This window comes from Onychostruthus taczanowskii, unplaced genomic scaffold (assembly GCF_017590055.1).
Source record: "Onychostruthus taczanowskii isolate IOZ18803 unplaced genomic scaffold, ASM1759005v1 scaffold9, whole genome shotgun sequence".
Lineage (NCBI taxonomy): Eukaryota > Metazoa > Chordata > Aves > Passeriformes > Passeridae > Onychostruthus > Onychostruthus taczanowskii.
Window position 1 is genome coordinate 16,788,028 of NW_024506993.1, and position 17,569 is coordinate 16,805,596.

A 17,569-nucleotide genomic window follows, 5' to 3' on the forward strand; every position below is an offset into this window, starting at 1 on the left:
GCTTTTATTGCCCTAGACACATCCATCTTGTGCAAGAAGGATCAGAGAGCTGTTTAAATGCAGCCTCAGGACACAATGCAAAACAAAGACTTTGGAGCCTCCACGTAACCTGGAACAAAGCTACGCCGCTTAAATGACTGATGTTGACTGGACAGGGTTAAACAACAGCTTTACACAGCTCATAAAACATGAGCTAATTTTAACTTCATTCTTTGCCTCCCCACAATTGCCAGAAAAACTTTTAAAAAAGCCAACTTTGCAGCTGAAGAGACAGCCTGGAAGAGAATGCAGCTTTTGGAGAGACAGCAGAAAACTGCAGCCCTCGCATCACATGTGACCACCCGCAGATACCGGAGCTTCTGCACATAACTTCAGACACTGCGTCTCATCCTGAGCAGCCTTTGAAACAGGAAGGGGAAGGAAGAAACAGCAGCTCTCTAATGAGGGCAGTGAGTCCTAATAACGTACATGGGGAGAGACTTACAAAGAAATTTCCAGTTCAAGTCGATTTATTACTGAAGTGACATGTTTCAGAAGGAAAAAAAAACAAAACAACTGACAAATCTCATCAGCACAGGCAAGAAAGGAGCATGTTGCAATTATTGTGTTGCAGTTAGTGCTGTGTGGGTGACGACAGCAATACTGAAATATGCTTAGGAAAGAGGAAAGGAAGCAAGAAAGACTAACTGTGCCCCTTAAGCCCTGCTTGTTAGGCCAGATTACGTGACACAGGGATGTTCTTTAGTTCAAAGGGTCCTGAGAAGGTTGTGAAATCTCCTTTGACAGCTTCCAGAAACAAAAATACACAAATACCCCACTGCCCCAGTTTCTCAACACATTGGAAGCCTTTACATAATGTATTGACACCAAGAATTCCAGCTGCTTCACGTACAACCCATACTGAAAATATGAAAAAGCACTGATGAATGTAGAAGCCTCTGCTCTCCTAGGTTTAAAATTAAAATAAAATACCAGTTTCCAGGTATATCCTACTAGTATTATCCACACCAATCCCCAGGACTCACCCTTCCTACCATCGCACATCTTTGTTCCAGTACAACTTTTTCACAAAGCAGCCTTGTAAAATATTTCTTTCTTCAGAATCCTATACACACTGATCAGAAGTACAGCAGAGCTTTATTCTTTGAAAGAGGAAGACAATCCAGACCCAGTACTTGGATATCTGCTTATAAAACTTACTTTGTCTTTTTATTTAACCTGTCTTCGTACCTAAGCAGGGCACCAGTTTCAGGTTACTGAAGGAGAAATGTTAGGATGGAACAGGTTTCCTGAGAACACTATTTGTGCAGCATTTGTTCCACAGTAAGATCACCTCAGAAACAAGATTTAGAACATTCCAAAAGGATTTAGTTTAAAAAATATGGAAAAATTAACCTGCTGTCCCATGGCTTTACTCTTAGAACAGCCTTAGTGCACTTCCTGCTGCTCCTACACGTCTCCAGAAGCAGCTGGACACATGCTTTACCTCTGAGGCAGCAGTGGGTATACCCATCAATTTTGAGGCCAAGAGGACAAACTACAAAACTCAGAGGGCATTTTCATTAAAAAATGCCTGCAATTAGGGCATGTAAGACTTTAACCAAATTGCCTAAGAGAATATTGGTGTAAAAAATACCCTGTTGTCACCTTGAAACTAGAAGCACTGGAAAAGCATTCTCACCTGAGCTGTAATCTTTCAGTCGCAGGTCCTTCACAGGTGTCCCATCAGGCCCTCGGAAAGCGTTGAGGATCTACAGGAAAAACGAGATCCACTTCATCTCCAAAACCAAACCTCCAAACCCAAGGTACTTGCCAATGCACATTTCTGTCTCTCCAAGAGTTCTATTCTTTCTAGGTTAAGGCTGCTACAAACTGACACACTTTCCAGCAGTACCTGAGAATTGTTACCGAGTTTTCAAAGTATTTTTGGCTTTTGTTTGAAGAAGTGAGCGCCACTTACACCACAATTCAACTGTTCAAAGGTTTATTACACTGCTTTCAGCCAGATGGCTCAACTCAGATCCTTATTTAAGGTCAAAGATGTCCTACTGCCTTTAAGAAAATCAAAGTACAAGGGCAACTGTTCTCAGCCTTATCATCCTCCGAAGGACAAAGTTCCTCCCGTGAGTTCTCCTTTATCAAGCCTCAGAAGATGATCACTACAGCTAACCCTAGCAAAAACTGCTGCATGTAGGGGTCCTCATGCCTGGAACTTTCACAAAATAAACAAAAAACCCCAAACTGAAGTCCTAATTCATAGGAAATGGAGCTACTTTCACCTTGTAGCCTACATCATTTTATGTTTGTTTTTTTTTTTTACTAAAACCAGCAGGAACAGCAGATATTTTTTCCATCTTTGTAAGATCTCATTTAAGCAATTTCAAGTAACTAAGAACAAACAAGTTCACTTAGACACTACTTGTCTTCTGAGCCCAAAATAGTAGTAACAATATTTGGTATATATAAAGCAGTGATGAAGTAAGGCATGTTGCAGAGTCTGGAGTCAAGGCTTCTAGCTATCAACACCCCACATGCAACCACAGGAAAACTCATCACTTCTAGAACCCCCAAAAACCCAGAATAATCAGATAACAGGTAACATTGCAGTGACTTCTAAATCTGGATTTTCCCCTGGGGAAATGACAGACCATCTGATATGCATTAACCAGACTTAAAAGTGGTACTTTAGAAACCCTCAACAGAAGTTTCTGGATGAAAAACATCCCACTTACATCATCCTTTGTGGCAGTTTCAGGCACTCCTCCGAGTCGAATGAGCTTGCTTGGCTTCACATATTTGGGGCAGGTCCGGTAATCTTGGTCCTTGAGTTCATACAATCAAGATGGTTTTACAGATGAGAGATGCTGGCTCACAAGATACACAGGCAGTAGCAAAATAAAGCAGGGAAAAATTCAAAGGCAAAGGCCCATAAGCAGCCTGACTCAAAGCTTTAACCCCTTTTAGAGATTCAGGGAGCTCTAGAGGAGCTCTTCACATGCTCACTGAGCTGTACAGTAAGATCTAGCTCCAGGAAAATAAAATGGGCAGATCGTATCTCTTTTCCAGCAGTGGGAGATTCAAATTCAGTAGCAGTTATTCAAATTCAATACAAGTTTTTAACTCAGTAGTTACCACTACCTTCAGGTTTCCAAGATAACTCTGAAGGAAAACAAAGTATATAGGAGATAGTAGTACACAGGCCCACCCAAGGCAGGAGCTTCTCTCTGATACCGCTCATAAGCAACATCCAGGGCAAAACAACAAAATACGTTTATCTGTAACCACTTCCCTCAACATTCTCTGTCTGGCCATTTTCAACCTGGGGACTTTCTCAACCAAATCTGGTTCTACATATTTAGCAACTCTCACTTGCTAACTGCACTTCTCTAGGGAAGTGTTTCTGGGATAGAAAGAGTGCCCACTAAATAACTGGAGCAGAGAATGATCTCAGAGAAGGATGGTGAACTAGAACTGAAGTGATGGGATATGGATGAAGACTCCTTCCCAACTCCTTCCATTCTTAGGCCAACACACATTTAACAGAGACATCAATTGACAAAAACACCTACCTGAAGGTTCTTATAGGGCCTAGAATCTTTGCTGGGTTTTCCTTCTGCAAAGGACTTGCCATGTTCATAATCAAACATCTGATGCCCCGGCAGCCGGTGATCCACATCACGATATTCCATGTTCCGGTAGTCTGTATCTTGCCTCCCAAGGAAATCCAGGTCACCTTCACCCTTTAACCCAAGATCAGAATCGGATCTTTGCTGCTCCCCCCCCGAAAGCTGCTGCTGTTGCTGCTTGTTAGCAAAGGTCTGAGGCTGCTCCTCTTGGTCCTGAAGAGTAGGAAGAGGTCCGCGGCTATTTTGGAAATTGTGTGAAGTGTCATCTTGAAGACCCAGTCCCAGGGATTCCTCTTCTCTGGCTGGTGCTTCCGAGTGTTGAAATTCTCCTTTCTGGCTACCAAAGGGACTTCTATCTAGACTAAGTGCAGACTCATCTCTTTTGCTGGTGCTCAAACCAGAGCCCTCTCTTTCTGCTAAAGGTACAGTAGATTGGTTGTGTCTAAAATCTACAAGGCTTTGATCCACAGGAGGCATTTCCCTATCTGAAAAGTCCATGGGAGGAGCCACATCTCTGCTCCTAAAATCCTGATCAGATCGGGATCTGTGCCTATTTCTGAAGTCTGACGATGGTGCGTTCCTGTTTCTGAAGTCCAGATCAGAGGTGCCCATGCCCCTGAAGTCCAAATCAGGTACATCCCTATTTCTGAAGTCTGAATAGGAATGTTCTCTGCCCCTGTAGTCTAACTCAGACATGTCTCTTGTCCTAAAGTCTGAATGAGGCCCATCTTGAGCTCTGAAGTCGAAATCGTAAGACCCCCTTCCCCTGAAGTCTGGTGGAGGTTCCTCCCTGCCCCTGTAATCCATGTTCTGTGCTTCCCTATCCCTGTAGTTCATACGGAACGTGTCCCTGTTCCTGTAGTCCCCTGAGGGAACATCCCCACCCCTGAAGTCCATGGGGGGCCCTTCTCTCTCCCGGAAGTCTCTGGAGTACATATCCCTGCCCCTGTACTCAGAAGGAGGTGGCTCCCTACCTCTGAAATCCATCTGAGACTCATCTCTGCCCTGGAAGTCAGATGGTGGGAAATCCCTGCCCCTGAAATCGTGGTGCCCATCCCCACCTCTGAAGTCACTACGTGGTCCATCTCTAGCTCCATAGCTGAAAGAAGGTTCCTCTCTGTTGGCAAACTGAGGATTGAGGAGGCCTGAGAGTGCCTGGATATCAAAAGGAAGTGATTTTCTGCCAGAGAAGTTGCCAGAGTGTCTTTCTTGACCAAGACTATCAAGGGAAGGAGGATATTCCCTGTTCCACCCGGGAGCAAACCTTTCTTCTTGGCTCCCACTGTAGAAATAAAGACAGTATTATTCATAACGTGCTTAAGAGTCTGAAATCTACACAGCAGCACATTCTTCTCTAAACTTTTATAGAGCTGTGTAACAGTCTAAGATCCGCAGAAGATATTGATGTTTGGCAGTTTAAGATGAGGCAGCATACGACAGATGTGAGAAAGTAAACTGGGGTGCTCCCATTTCAGCACAATTTCCAGAAGCACTCAACAGAGAATACCTGCAACATTAATGGGTTAATGATGGTAGCAATCCACATAGTCCTGCACTGCACACAGCTCTGCAGCTGTCTGAGGTGCCAGCAGCTGGTGTGTTGGTTCATTAGCATCACCAGCACACGCCTGTGAGGAACCCAGGAGCTTAGGCTCTCTGGGCAGTATGGAAACAGCTGAATTAACACACCATCCTGAGGCACATGAAAGCAGAGGTTACCAAACAGGCTTTATCGACATGCTACAAAGACTCATTTATGCTTTCTCGTGATGGAGTCCAAACTGGCAAATTCTGAAAGCCATCAGTTCACTGAGAGTGCCTCACAGGACTATGCCAACAATCAACATCCAAGATATCCCTGTGCTTGTGCCTCCAGACTGTCTCACACCGAGTTCACAAGACTACAGCTATCAGCTCTCCCAATATCTCCATAAAAACACTCAGGAAGAAGTTTCCTCTTAAGGCAGCTGTTCAAAATCCAATGGGACTCTTTTTTTTTTTTCTGGAACTATCTGATTTTTCACCTAAGTAAGGCTGCAATACATGTTTTAAAAAACAGAATGATACGGTATCAGCACATTTTAAAATAACACCAAATGCTACCCAAAGCACTGGACATTTCCTTAGCAACTACAGCAAGTCAGGTTGTACTCTGAGTTTCACTACAGAATCACTCACCAAGATTAATCAAAGCATACACAGATTTCCTAAGGTACACGGTCCATTTCACCACCATGTAGAATAGCAATTAAAACTTGGATCAAGGTCAGCACTCCCCACCCAATACATTAAAGAATAATGCCAATAAAATCCACTTAAAAATCATTAGAACAGCACAATTGATATAATCACAAGACACAATCCCTCCCTCATCAACACTGTTATTACATGCTGTGGAGGATACTGATTTTCATCAGCTTTCTCAACACATCAGACAATTATTTGAAGTATTCTTACAGCTGAAACCTAAGGCATGCCATGAGCAGTACCTTTATCACGCCGATTTTCAAGGGACTGAGGTGCACACATGAGCAAAGGGTGAAAGAATGATGCACGACAGAGGAAAATTCTAGATTTTGGTGGCTTCGTTTTTATACCCAGCACTCTCTTGCAAACACAGGTCCCAGGTAACAACCAGAGGAACACAGCTAATAAAAATATTGTGCTATGCACATCAGCTGCACATTAATCTTTAGAACAGTTGCAGTGACATTCAAAAATGTCTTATGAAGGAGTAAATGGGGATATGGACTTTTTGCAAGTGCATGTAGTGGTAGAACAATGGGGAATTGGTTTAAACTGAAAGAAAGTGGAATTAGATTAGATTCTAGGAGTAAATTCTTCCCTGTCAGCATGGTGAGGCCTTGGCACTTTACTGGTTGCCCAGTAAAGCTGTGGATGCCCCATCTCTGGAAGGGTTCAAGGCCAGGCTGGTCGGTCTTCGAGCAGCCTGGGACAGTGGAAGGTGTCCCTGCCCACACCAGGGATTTGGAACAAGATGGCCTTTAAGGTCCCTTCCAATCAAACCATTCTGTGATTCTATGATATATGGACTTATTAACCTCATGGAAAGAATTAAACTCTCAAAGTTTTAATAAAACTGTGTGCACAATCAATGTGCCAGTATTTCTGAACTAATTTTCTTCTAAGTATTAACAGCACAGAAATAATACCAGAAGCCATATAGCACATCACATTAGCTCACAACAGCTAAACTAAATATCACTAGAAAAGGTGGTGTGGAGGACTAGAAAGATTAAAAGCAGCTGTTGCTTAAAAACTAAATTAAAAACTTCACAGAAATGCAAAAACCATCAATTAACTTGTCTGTTCTTTGGCCATCACAACTAGCTCCATAGAGACCTCACAACTTCTACCCAAACAGCAAACAGTGAGTTCCCAAGGCTTATTGTATTTAAGAATGTTCCTGAAATAAACGATACATTGAAGTGCTTACCGAAAAGACCCCATTCTGTTGCCTTGTCGATGGTCTCCCCACATTTTGATCTTGTCTGGTAGGCTTCCAGAAATGGTTAATTCACTCTAACAACACCCAGACACCACAACCTGTTGAATAAACAACATGATGATAAGCCACAAGGCAAAGAACACACATGACATGAGAAAAATACTGCTGGTTAGAAGGAGTATGTGTAACATCTGATCAGGATCCACAGATACACAAGACCACATTCAGGCATGAATAAATTCAAGTGTTGCATTTCTCCACGTTCAAATCTGTAAGTGCCAAATGACTCCTGAAATCAAACTGTCAATATGGTGGGCAAACAATTTGATATCTGCTTTGATTAACATAGAGCTTTCCAACATACTGTGCTGTCTGACACTATTCAGGGTGCAGCTAGAAATGTGAGAACGCCGCCATCTATAAACAACAAGGACCACTGCCGAACAACAGTTTGCAATTAACGTTTAATCCAAACTATTTTTGCCAAAAGCTCTTTGCCGTTCAAGGAAATGATCACCACTCTTGGTCTACCATGGATACTCTGCCCTCAAAAGTATGTAGATAACGGAGGAGGTTTTGCCAATAAATCATGACAGGCACCGTTCTCCAACGCTGCCCTCATCAAGCAGAGTGACGCAAGTAACACTTGCCTCAACAGAAATCTAAAATTTCATCCACTTCCTCCCACCAGCGGAGAAGGTGAGGATTTCCTGGCGATAACCAAAGCCAGGACTTGAAATAGGAAGTACTTCCGTCTTTCCAAAAGAAAGAAAAAGAGCTGCAGCAGAGCATGGAGAAAACTGAGGGAGATGGCAGCCTGATGGCCTCAAACCTGCTCTGGCCAATCCAGCTGCAGTGGGGCAGGAGGGCTGCCATGTCACCAGGCCAAGGCTGGGAGACCTGGTGCTTACACGCTGCTCCAAAGCGGCATTATTTACCTCCAGTGGTTGAGGGGACAGAGGACAGTACAGTCACTGCCAGGCCTGGCTGGAGCAGCTCTGTCAAAGAAAGGCACACAAAGTGCTGTTTGTTCTCCCTTCCGAAGGTCAGCGCTGCCATAGCAGAGGCAGGTCAGCGGAGCAGGTTATGACAGACCTTCCACCAGGGAGCAGTTCCGGATGCTGCTGCTGGCAGCTGTCTGTGCCAAGGAACTGAGGCAGCTGCTGTGCCAAGAGAGTCCATGCTCTTGCCAGGGTCCACTGCCCACCAGGGAAGGCTCAGGTGGGAGCCAGGGACAGTAGGTTCTGGCAGAAACCAAGCATGCAGAGGCTGAACCTGTGCAACCACCCCAGTGTCACTTCCATCCACCCCAGTGTCACTTCCAAAAAAACAGGTTCATTCCATTGGCCACTCAAGCCTGAGAGTATGAGTCTGCTCACTTTTTATACAGCTCTTGATAAATAACTGCCCTGGTCCCAAGGATTTCCTCCATCTTTCTAGGAGGAAAAGTTCTCTAAGAGAACCAAGACCACACCCCCTTCATGGCAAGGGCAGGCAGAGGGAGATGGTTCCTGTTGTCAGCCAGTCCTCTCATGCGAGATCTTTTGCAGCCTGCAGACCTCACGCTTCTTGCTCTTCCCTTCTGCATTTCCCTCCCCCACTCCAGTTCTCCTTCAGTCAACAACACTACCAATGCTTAAAAAAATAAAATCCCTTGCCAGCTGGGAACTGTTTAGACATAATATTCAAATTATCAGACAAGGAAAAAAATACCACTGGACAGCTACCAGGCCCAGCACAGACCTGCTGAGCCATGCAGCAACCTCCGGGAGCGTGAGGTCATGGTTCAATAACTCAGGGAGCAACACTGGCTCTGACAGCCCCCACTCAGCCCGATTTGCTCCCCACCTCCGCCTTTGGCAAAGCACCGGGTGCAAGTTGTGCCAGCTTGTGCTTTTCTGGGTCTGCACCACGGATGACCCTCAGAAGAGAGTTATATTTAACCCAGGTCACTTCAGTGATACGCTTAACCACACAACCCCACAAAGCAAAGTGACAGCAAACTGCAGGACAGGGACAGAAGGGTCTTAGCCTGGCTTCCACTGACGCCAAGATCTCCTGAAGGTACACCCTGCTACAACTGCTCCAAAAAAAGCACACCGTGATGAGACATCGTGAGGATTCACCCTTCTGCCACGGGCAGGTATCTGCCAGCTCAGCTCCCAGCTCCCAGGTAAATGCTGGGAGACAGGTCAGTGTGAGTGAGGCTGTTTGCCAGACACCCCAGGCCAACAGTAATCATGGCAGAAAGCCACCTGCACGCTTGGAACTGTGCATCCATTAGTTCTGTCATACTCTGGTCACAACCAAGTGTTTGAGGAGATGGAAACAGTCCAGTCACTGGCAGACCAACAGCTCTCTAGGACAATAATGAGCAGTTACAATTACCCTGAACATTCAGGAGGCAGATATGCATCATCTTTCCCTATTCCTATCTCAGCTGGCTTTACCTCCTGGTGGCAGGAGCCTCAGCTCCATCAAAGATACAGAAGGCACAACTAAGCAAGGAGAAGCTCTTTTGTGGTTTTATCTCCTCCCATGACTGGAGGTCACACAGCCCTCCCAGGAGAGGCTGGTGGAGCTCTGGATGCTCCCTGGCAATTGCACCCAATGACTTCCTCAGGACCATGCCCCTGCCCTCCCCACTGCTTCCCCGACAACCCTGGGGAGGTTCCTGACTCCGCTTCCCAATCTGCACGTGCCAAGCCTGACAGCAAACTCTTGGAGCTCTTATTCCAATTTATATCCTGCTATGGGAAAATAATGGCTTTGATCATGGGGATTGTGCAGCTGAGCCACACTAAGCAACTGGTCTTCTTGAGGACTAAATAAAGACATCTGTCAAGGGGCCGAGTGGGAAACGCCAGCACAGCCCTCAAGTGTCTCCTCACCAATTTACACCCAACTTCACACCTTTTTTCCAAATATGGGGGAGAGAAGGGTAATTGGTGACAGACTGGGTGCTATTTTCAGAAAAATACTCTGATATTCAGAGCTTCTCTCCAAACAGATTTTGCCAAGACTTGGTATTTATAGAGCATGAGGAAATCAAACACAGAACTACACACGAGAGCAGAGGAAGCAGTTTGGTGTGGAACAACTTTCTGTACTCAGTAAAGTTTTTGTAAGACTGAAGAAAGGAAAAGGCCTCTGTGAAATCTAAGTCCTGCAGGAGGTACATGAGAAAACTATTCCCCAGCAACAGAAACTGCAAGTAGCCAAGAAAGCCAGTTATATCCAATGTTAAAGTTAGAGATCCCTAATTCAGAAAAAATATCAAAAGCATGTCACTGACATGTAGAAGTAAAGGGAGAGGGAACCATTTTGGCTCTCATAGGTGTCAGGCTGAAGGAATTTTAAAAAAGGGGATGTGCATACTTTTTGTCTGTATGATGCTTCTAAAAACAGGTATTAGAGACAACTGGGTGAATTCCTAACACACACCCCACCCCATTACTATCCTGACCTTGCTTGTCTCAAAGGACTTCACAAGTGCATTCCCAAGTGAATGTTGGGAAAGACTCACACCACCAACACCCTGCCAAGATAGGAAAGCTGGTTCCACCTTCAGCGGCATTGCCAAAAGTAACACCACACAGCAGCAGCAACACCAGCCTCTTGAGGTGCCAATTGGTTTTAAAAACAGAGCATGGGAGGTCACTGTCATCACTTCCAGTCGTTCCTGCTCACGGCCTTACGTGGCCTCCACCAGAGCCAGACCACATCCTGCCTCCACCTAAGTCTTTACTCACAGCCCAAAATCCCATTTAGCCCATCACTGGGGATTAAATCTGCTAACACACAGCTCCCATCAGATCCTTTTGCATCGCAGCATGAATCCAGCCCACTTTGGTCCAGCCCTTTTACAACCACCAGCATTCCGAGATGGACACACACGTGATCTGGTGCAAAAAAGGCCCTAATCTTGACCAGAGGCTCAGAGCAACACTGAGATACCCACAAACACCACAACTGCTGTCAGCGGCACACACGTGGTAGGCTCCAACACTACCGTGTGGATATCGTATCCTGGTCCAGGGGCCGAGCATCCCAGCCCCACAACCCACATCCCACTAGGGCGTGAGGTTCCCATGAAGACACCGAGTCCGCAGCACGCAGCTGCGGGCCCACAGCGCCAGGCGCCGCTGCCCCAGCCCGCACGGGCCGGCCCCGGCCTCACTCTGTTCCTGAGCCACGGTGACCCCAAAACAGACACACACCCACCCCCCCGCCATGGACTCCGCAGCCTCCCCTCCTCTGCCCCGGGCAAACCACCCCGGGAGCCTCTCGGGACATTCCTCGGCCCTCTCACCCCACTGAGCGAGATCTCCTTTATCCCAGGCAATCCCCTTTATCTCCCGAGAGACCCTCATCACCTACTCCTCCTCTTCCTCCTCCTGCTCCGCCGCTCCCGCCTCGCACAGGCCCCACGGCCGCCACGGCGAGAACCCGGAACTTCCGGCTCCCTCCTCCCCTTTGGGTGCCCAGAGGTTGCTGGGAATTGTAGTCTCTGTCTCCCGAGTCCTGCCGCCCCTTCTCAGACGTGTTCTTGAGGCTCACGGACTACAACTCCTATGATCCCCCTTGGAGCGCACCGCCTACAACCCCCATGATGCCCCGCGGCGGGTCGCCGCGATGGCGGGGGTGTCGCCGCGGTCGGGGCCGGGACCGGCGGTAGGGCGGGAGGTGACCGCCCGCCGCCGGCTCCGAGCCCGTTTCCGACCCGCCTAGGCTGTGCCCAGGGGGCTGCAGGGCGGCCCCGGGAGGAGCCGCGGAGGTGGGTCCCCGCGCGTTGTCATTAAGGGGGGTCCTGGGCCGTGTCGGGGCTGCAGGAGCGGTGACACCCCAGCGCCGAAGGGGGAAGGGTCGGGGTGGGTCCGTGCTGGGCCGGGGGCGGGTCCTGGGGTGGGTCTCGCCCACGGGAAGGTCAGTAGGGTGAGGAGGAAAGGTGAGGACGGGGCCCTGATCCACTCCCCGGCACCCTCCAGGGCTGTCACAGGGTTTTAGTGGGGGTGTCTGGCTGCCCCGGGTGCGGACGGGACCCAGTAAGCTCCCCGGCACTCTGCAGGGCTGTCACAGGGATTTGTGGGGTAAAGGTTTACCTCCCCAAGGGACAACAGAGCTTTGACCCGTTCCCCAACACGCTCCAGAGCTGTCGCAGGTTTGGGGGTGGGGGCTGCATGAACTCCCCCAGGTAAGGACAGGGCTGTCCTTGATCCACTCGGTGATACCCTTCAGGGCTGTCACAGGACTTTGTGGGGGTGGTCTGGGGGGTGCAGAGCAGAGCCCGGGCTCCATGGGCTTCCCTAGCAGCTGGATTCAGAGGCACAGGCTCCTAGCCAGCCTGCCTGCCTCCTGTTGCTTTTGTTTGTGCTCACTTTTGGTCTTGTTTTCCCCCAGGGAAGGGAGGAAGGAGCAGGCTGGGGGCATGGCCTCTGCTGGATAGGGCACCCAGCTCCTGGGGTGATGCCATATGTGCCAGCTCACAAGGAGTGTCACCAGCCTCGTCCCATGGCAGCCACATAACCCAGTCCAAGGAGGGTCATAAACCCCTCCCTTTGCAAACACCAGGCCCTGGGATCTCAGGTGCAGGGACAAGCCCCATCCAGGGCCGTGTCCCTTCCCCCTCGCTGCACAGGGAGGCTGAGCAGCTTTCACAGGGGAAATCGGGGCCAAGCCCGGATGAAAGGTGCCGTGGCCAGGGGCCTGGAAAGAGCTGGGGCTGCGTGAGAGAGGAAATCCTGCTGGATTAGAGTAGCTTTCCTGACATCTCACCAGGGCTCGGTGCTGCCTGCTGAGCCAGCGGGATTGGGCCACGGGTGCTGGCCTGGCCCCGCTGGAGAACAGAGCAGTTCAGGGCCTGCTTTGAAAGCGAGGGGACACAGGGGTGACACTGTGGGTCACACGCAGGTCCTGCCCCGAGGAATGGCTGCAGATGTCCATAAGAAGAAAAGCTGGGAAGTGCCCAATGGGTCCCTGGCGCCAGGAGATGGGCAGCACGCAGAGAGGTCCGAGAGCCCCACACCAGGGCTGGCACAGGGCACGGAGCCAGGTATGGAGCACAGCTCACCAAGGAGGGAAGCAAGGTGGGGGAAAGAGCAGTTCCTCATGCGGGCTGGGACATCCACAGCCCTGTGGGCAGGGAGATGGGCCCACTCATCACCAGCAGGACCCGCACCCAAAGGGTGCTGTGGGATGGGGAAAGGAGGCGGGTCCCCTTTGCCTCCTTCCCCCAGCATGGGGGACACGTGGACGGATGCTGCACGCCCGTTGTTCCCAGGGGCAGGCCAGGAGGGAGCCATGTTCGTGCACACCCGCTCCTACGAGGACCTGACCAGTCCCGAGGACGGGGCGGCCGCGGTGCGGAGCCCGGAGGAGAGGCGGGGAGAGCCGGCCGAGCAGAGCAGCATGGAGCAGATCAGCAAGGACTTCAGCGAGCTGAGCACACAGCTCACGGGCATGGCCCTCGACCTGGACGAGGAGATGAGGGCAGGCAAGGAGGGGAAGCTGGAGCCATCCCCGCAGACCGCCCGCCACGACTCGGTGCTGTCGGGGAAGGAGGAGGAGGACGTGACCATGGACACCTGGCGCTTGCACCGGAAGCACGTCTTCGTGCTGAGCGAGGCGGGCAAGCCCGTGTACTCCCGCTATGGCTCTGAGGAGGCCCTGTCCAGCACCATGGGCGTCATGATGGCCCTGGTGTCCTTCCTGGAGGCCGAGAAAAACGCCATCCGGTCCATCCACGCAGGTACCGCCCTGGGGGGGAATGGGATGGGGGGGTCACGGCCTGCCCATCCATGCGCCTGCCACCATGGGCCACGTCATCTGTCCCCAGGGACAGATGGGTTGTTGGGGGGAGAGGCTGCAGCCTGGCTGTAGCCCTGGGGAGCCAGGCTCACAGGTCTGCCCCCGGCCCCCCGGGGACTCCCTCCCAAGCAGATGGCTACAAGGTGGTCTTCGTGCGGAGGAGCCCGCTGGTGCTGGTGGCGGTGGCACGCACCCGGCAGTCAGAGCAGGAGATTGCCCACGAGCTGCTCTACATCTACTACCAAATTCTGAGCCTGCTCACCTGGACCCAGCTCAACCACATCTTCCAGCAGAAGCAGAACTATGACCTGCGCCGGCTCCTGGCTGGCTCCGAGCGCATCACCGACAACCTGCTGGACCTCATGGCCCACGACCCCAGCTTCCTGATGGGTGCCGTGCGCTGCCTGCCCCTGGCCGCCAGCGTCCGGGACGCTGTCAGCAGCAGCCTGCAGCAGGCCAAGGCCAAGAGCCTGGTCTTCTCCATTCTGCTGTCTGGGAACCAGCTGGTGTCTCTCGTGAGGAAGAAGGATCAGTTCCTTCACCCTATTGACCTCCATCTGCTCTTCAACCTCATCAGCTCTTCTTCCTCTTTCCGGGAGGGTGAAGCCTGGACTCCCATTTGCCTCCCTAAGTTCAACTCCAGCGGTTTCTTCCATGCCCACATCTCCTACCTGGAGCAGGAGATGGACCTGTGCCTGCTGCTGGTCTCCACTGACCGCGAGGACTTCTTCACCGTGTCCGACTGCAAGCGGCGCTTCCAGGAGCGCCTGCGGCGGCGGGGAGTGCACCACGCTCTGCAGGAGGCCCTGCGCACCCCCTTCTACAGCGTCGCCCAGGTGGGCATCCCTGACCTCCGGCACTTCATCTACAAGTCCAAGAGCTCCGGGCTCTTCACCAGGTGAGGCCCCAGGGAAGCACTGGGCCAAGGCCATGGCATGTGGCATGGGCCAAGCCCTTTCTCCAGTGGGTTAACGGGGTGCTGTGTTCCTGCAGCCCCGAGATTGAGGCTCCCTACGTGCAGGAGGAGGAGAAGGAGAGGCTCTTGGGGCTTTACCAGTACCTGCACAGTCGGGCCCACAACTCTTCACGGCCCCTGAAGAACATCTATTTCACAGGCCCCCGTGAGAACCTCCTGGCGTGGGTAAGGCCGTTGGTGGGGTTTGGTGAGCCTGTCTTTTCTGGTCCTGCGTGGTGGGGAAAGGGGGTGGTAATACTACACAGCACCAGCTCCATGGACCCCAGGGAGGACCCCAGCCTATGCATGGTCCCCTTAGGGGTGAGCCTGCCCCTGTGTGAGGGAGAAACAGGCAGGGGTAGCAGTGGAAGCTGGTGAATTCCGGCACCAAGGGCTGTGCCGTGCCCTGTCGTGAACTCAGTGCTGTGGAGAAGACCCACTGTGGGGAAAACCCCAGGCTTTGGTTCTCTCACTTCTGAGCAAACCAGATGCCACCCATGTAGGATACCCCACTGCCACTTTGTGTCTCTGCACTGGAGCCCCTCTGCCCATTGCTGGTAGCCCATGGGGGGAAGATGGAGTGCCAGCCCCAAGTGGGGCACAGTCCTGTTCCCAGCACGTCCTGTTCCTTCTCCCAGGTAACCAATGCCTTTGAACTCTACGTATGCTACAGTCCCCTGGGGACCAAGGCCGGCGCCATCAATGCTGTCAACAAGCTGATGAAGTGGATCCGCAAGGAGGAAGACCGACTCTTCATCCTCACGCCCCAGACATACTGAGGGGCATCACCCAGGGCATGGAGGCAGCTGGGAGAGCCCCCGCTGTGCTGGGGAGCCCATTCCCAGGGGTTCCCGGGCTGTGTGTCCAGGGGAGAGGGCATGGTGGGATCCCAGAGCACAGGGAAACCCCACTTGCGGGACTGTCCAGCCTGGTTGGTAGAGATGGGGTGCACAGGGAAAGGGATGAACAGGACTTTCTCTCAGCTGCAGGCAGTGCCCCAGCTGGGGGGCCTGCTCTTCCTTCACAGTCCCCAGCTCTATCCTTTGTTGTGAGGGTCCTGGAGTGGGACTGCTGGTACCCCATGTTACTAGAGGGGAGCAGAGCCCCAGGGTCCTGCTGCCTGTGCCTGGCACCTCCCTTCTCTGACATCCTGTGGCTGTGCCAAGGATGGGGGTCCCCAGGGGAGATGTGGCAGCACTCAGGGGAGCCCTGTGTTGCTGTGCCTGCAGATGGCAGGTGACACTGTCCAGGTGAGGGACAGGGTTGGCCTGGGGCATACACTGCTCCTCTCCCTGCCTTGGGGCATCTGGACCCTTCAAGTGCCAGGGAGCCTCTGCAGTCCCAGAGCAGGTTTGTCCCCTTAGCATCTATATGAGCCTGGACCCTTCCCACTGTGGCTGTGAAAAGGATGTCTGTCCCTGGGGATGCTGGCAGGCAGGGTGGGTCAGCCTGCCCCAGCTGGGACAGCAGGGTCCTGCCCACCTCACCACAGGGACACAGAGCAGCTCCAGAGAGCTGAGGTGTTTGTCAAGGTGTTTGTGGGCTCATGGTTCTGGCTGTGGGTTGTGGATCCTAAAGGGGCAGATCAAGCACATCTCCTTGGAGACCACCCCCAGTACAGGACCATGGTGCTCCCCAGCCCATGGAGAGTTTTCCCCTTGGCACAGGAGCACCTGTCCCCCAAACCCAGCCTCTCAAGCCAGCTATGCTGAGCTTCCTGCACCTCCCTGACCTCCCCAGGCACTGGTGTGGGGCTGAGCACCTGTGAATGGCCCAACTCCATGTTTTGGGGCTGTCTGAATAGTGCTGGAATAGGTGTGGGAGGAGAGGCAGAGCCATCAGACTGACAGCCCGGCACAGAGGGAGCCTCGGGAAGGATCCGGCAGGGCTAGCACAGGGATCTGCTCCTGTATTTATGCTCCTGCCAGAGTGTAATCGCTTGTCTTTGCTCATAAACATTATCTGGACCCTAAGTCTTGTTGCATTCCTGTATGTTCACTGGAGTGGGGGGATGACCAAGCTGGGCAGGAAGTTTGTTCCAAGTTTTGGTACGGTGCAGTCCAGTCCCGGGGAGCTGCTGGGAGCAGGAAAGCTGCCTGGGAGTGGTGCGGGGCTGCCGGGTTGTGCTGGCAGGAGGCGGCGCTGGCTGGAGATTGGGAGCGGCAAAATCCCCGTGCTGAGCTGGCCTCGGCCAGCTCATGTCGAAACCGAGCAGAGGCGCAGCCGGGGGAAGGAGCTGTTGGGTAAGGCCCGGAGCCAGCGGAACTGCCGGGCCTTGCACAACACGGGGCGGGAGCCTGCGAGGGCCGGGCTGGCCAGGCGGCAGGCACAGGGCATTGGCGGCAGGCTCCGCTCTCCTGGGACCAAAGTCCCCAGCGCCCTGCTCACCTGGAGGAAAGGTCCATGCGCAAAGCTGGGTTCACGGGCCCAGCGTCAGAGGGCAGCAGGGCATCTGGAGGGCAAATCCATGTATGGATCGGGATATGAAGAGTCTTCCCACATCCCTACAAACAGCAGTCACTCCCAGAGGTGCTGGCATCTCCTGCCACTGCAGGCAGCCCGGGAGGAAAGGGACATGAGACACAGAATGGCCACAACAGAAATAACCCTCACAGCTGCCCTGACAAAGCTCCCAGCCCCGCTCTTTCCTCCCAGCTAGGAACTCTGGTGCTGAGCCTGCCGCACCCCTCAAGGCTGCCCTGTTGGCCTGGA

At 51.8% G+C, this 17,569-nt stretch overlaps 2 protein-coding genes across 4 annotated transcripts in view; one reads left to right on the forward strand and one right to left on the reverse strand.

The window, feature by feature from the left end:
• Positions 1-11,557, reverse strand: part of RBM6 (RNA binding motif protein 6) — a 57,917-nt gene extending 46,360 nt beyond the window's left edge. For 2 of the 3 annotated variants that reach the window (XM_041425973.1, XM_041425971.1), the window contains exons 1-5: positions 11,476-11,557; positions 7,084-7,193; positions 3,570-4,908; positions 2,733-2,822; positions 1,682-1,751 (exon numbers count right to left, since the gene is read on the reverse strand). In XM_041425973.1, coding sequence (XP_041281907.1) covers positions 1,682-1,751; positions 2,733-2,822; positions 3,570-4,908; positions 7,084-7,127 — 1,543 coding nt within the window. In that variant the 5' untranslated portion in view covers positions 7,128-7,193; positions 11,476-11,557. Of the gene's footprint in view, positions 1-1,681; positions 1,752-2,732; positions 2,823-3,569; positions 4,909-7,083; positions 7,194-11,471 lie in introns of all 3 variants that reach the window. The other variant, XM_041425972.1, reaches the window with a different exon arrangement.
• Positions 11,558-11,711: 154 nt separating this feature from the next.
• MON1A (MON1 homolog A, secretory trafficking associated) lies at positions 11,712-16,830 on the forward strand. The gene is made up of 6 exons (XM_041425987.1): positions 11,712-11,872; positions 13,006-13,147; positions 13,376-13,843; positions 14,035-14,800; positions 14,896-15,043; positions 15,496-16,830. The coding sequence occupies exons 2-6, from the start codon at positions 13,021-13,023 to the stop codon at positions 15,634-15,636; spliced, it is 1,650 nt and encodes a 549-aa protein (XP_041281921.1). The 5' UTR covers positions 11,712-11,872; positions 13,006-13,020; the 3' UTR covers positions 15,637-16,830.
• Positions 16,831-17,569: the final 739 nt, after the last annotated feature.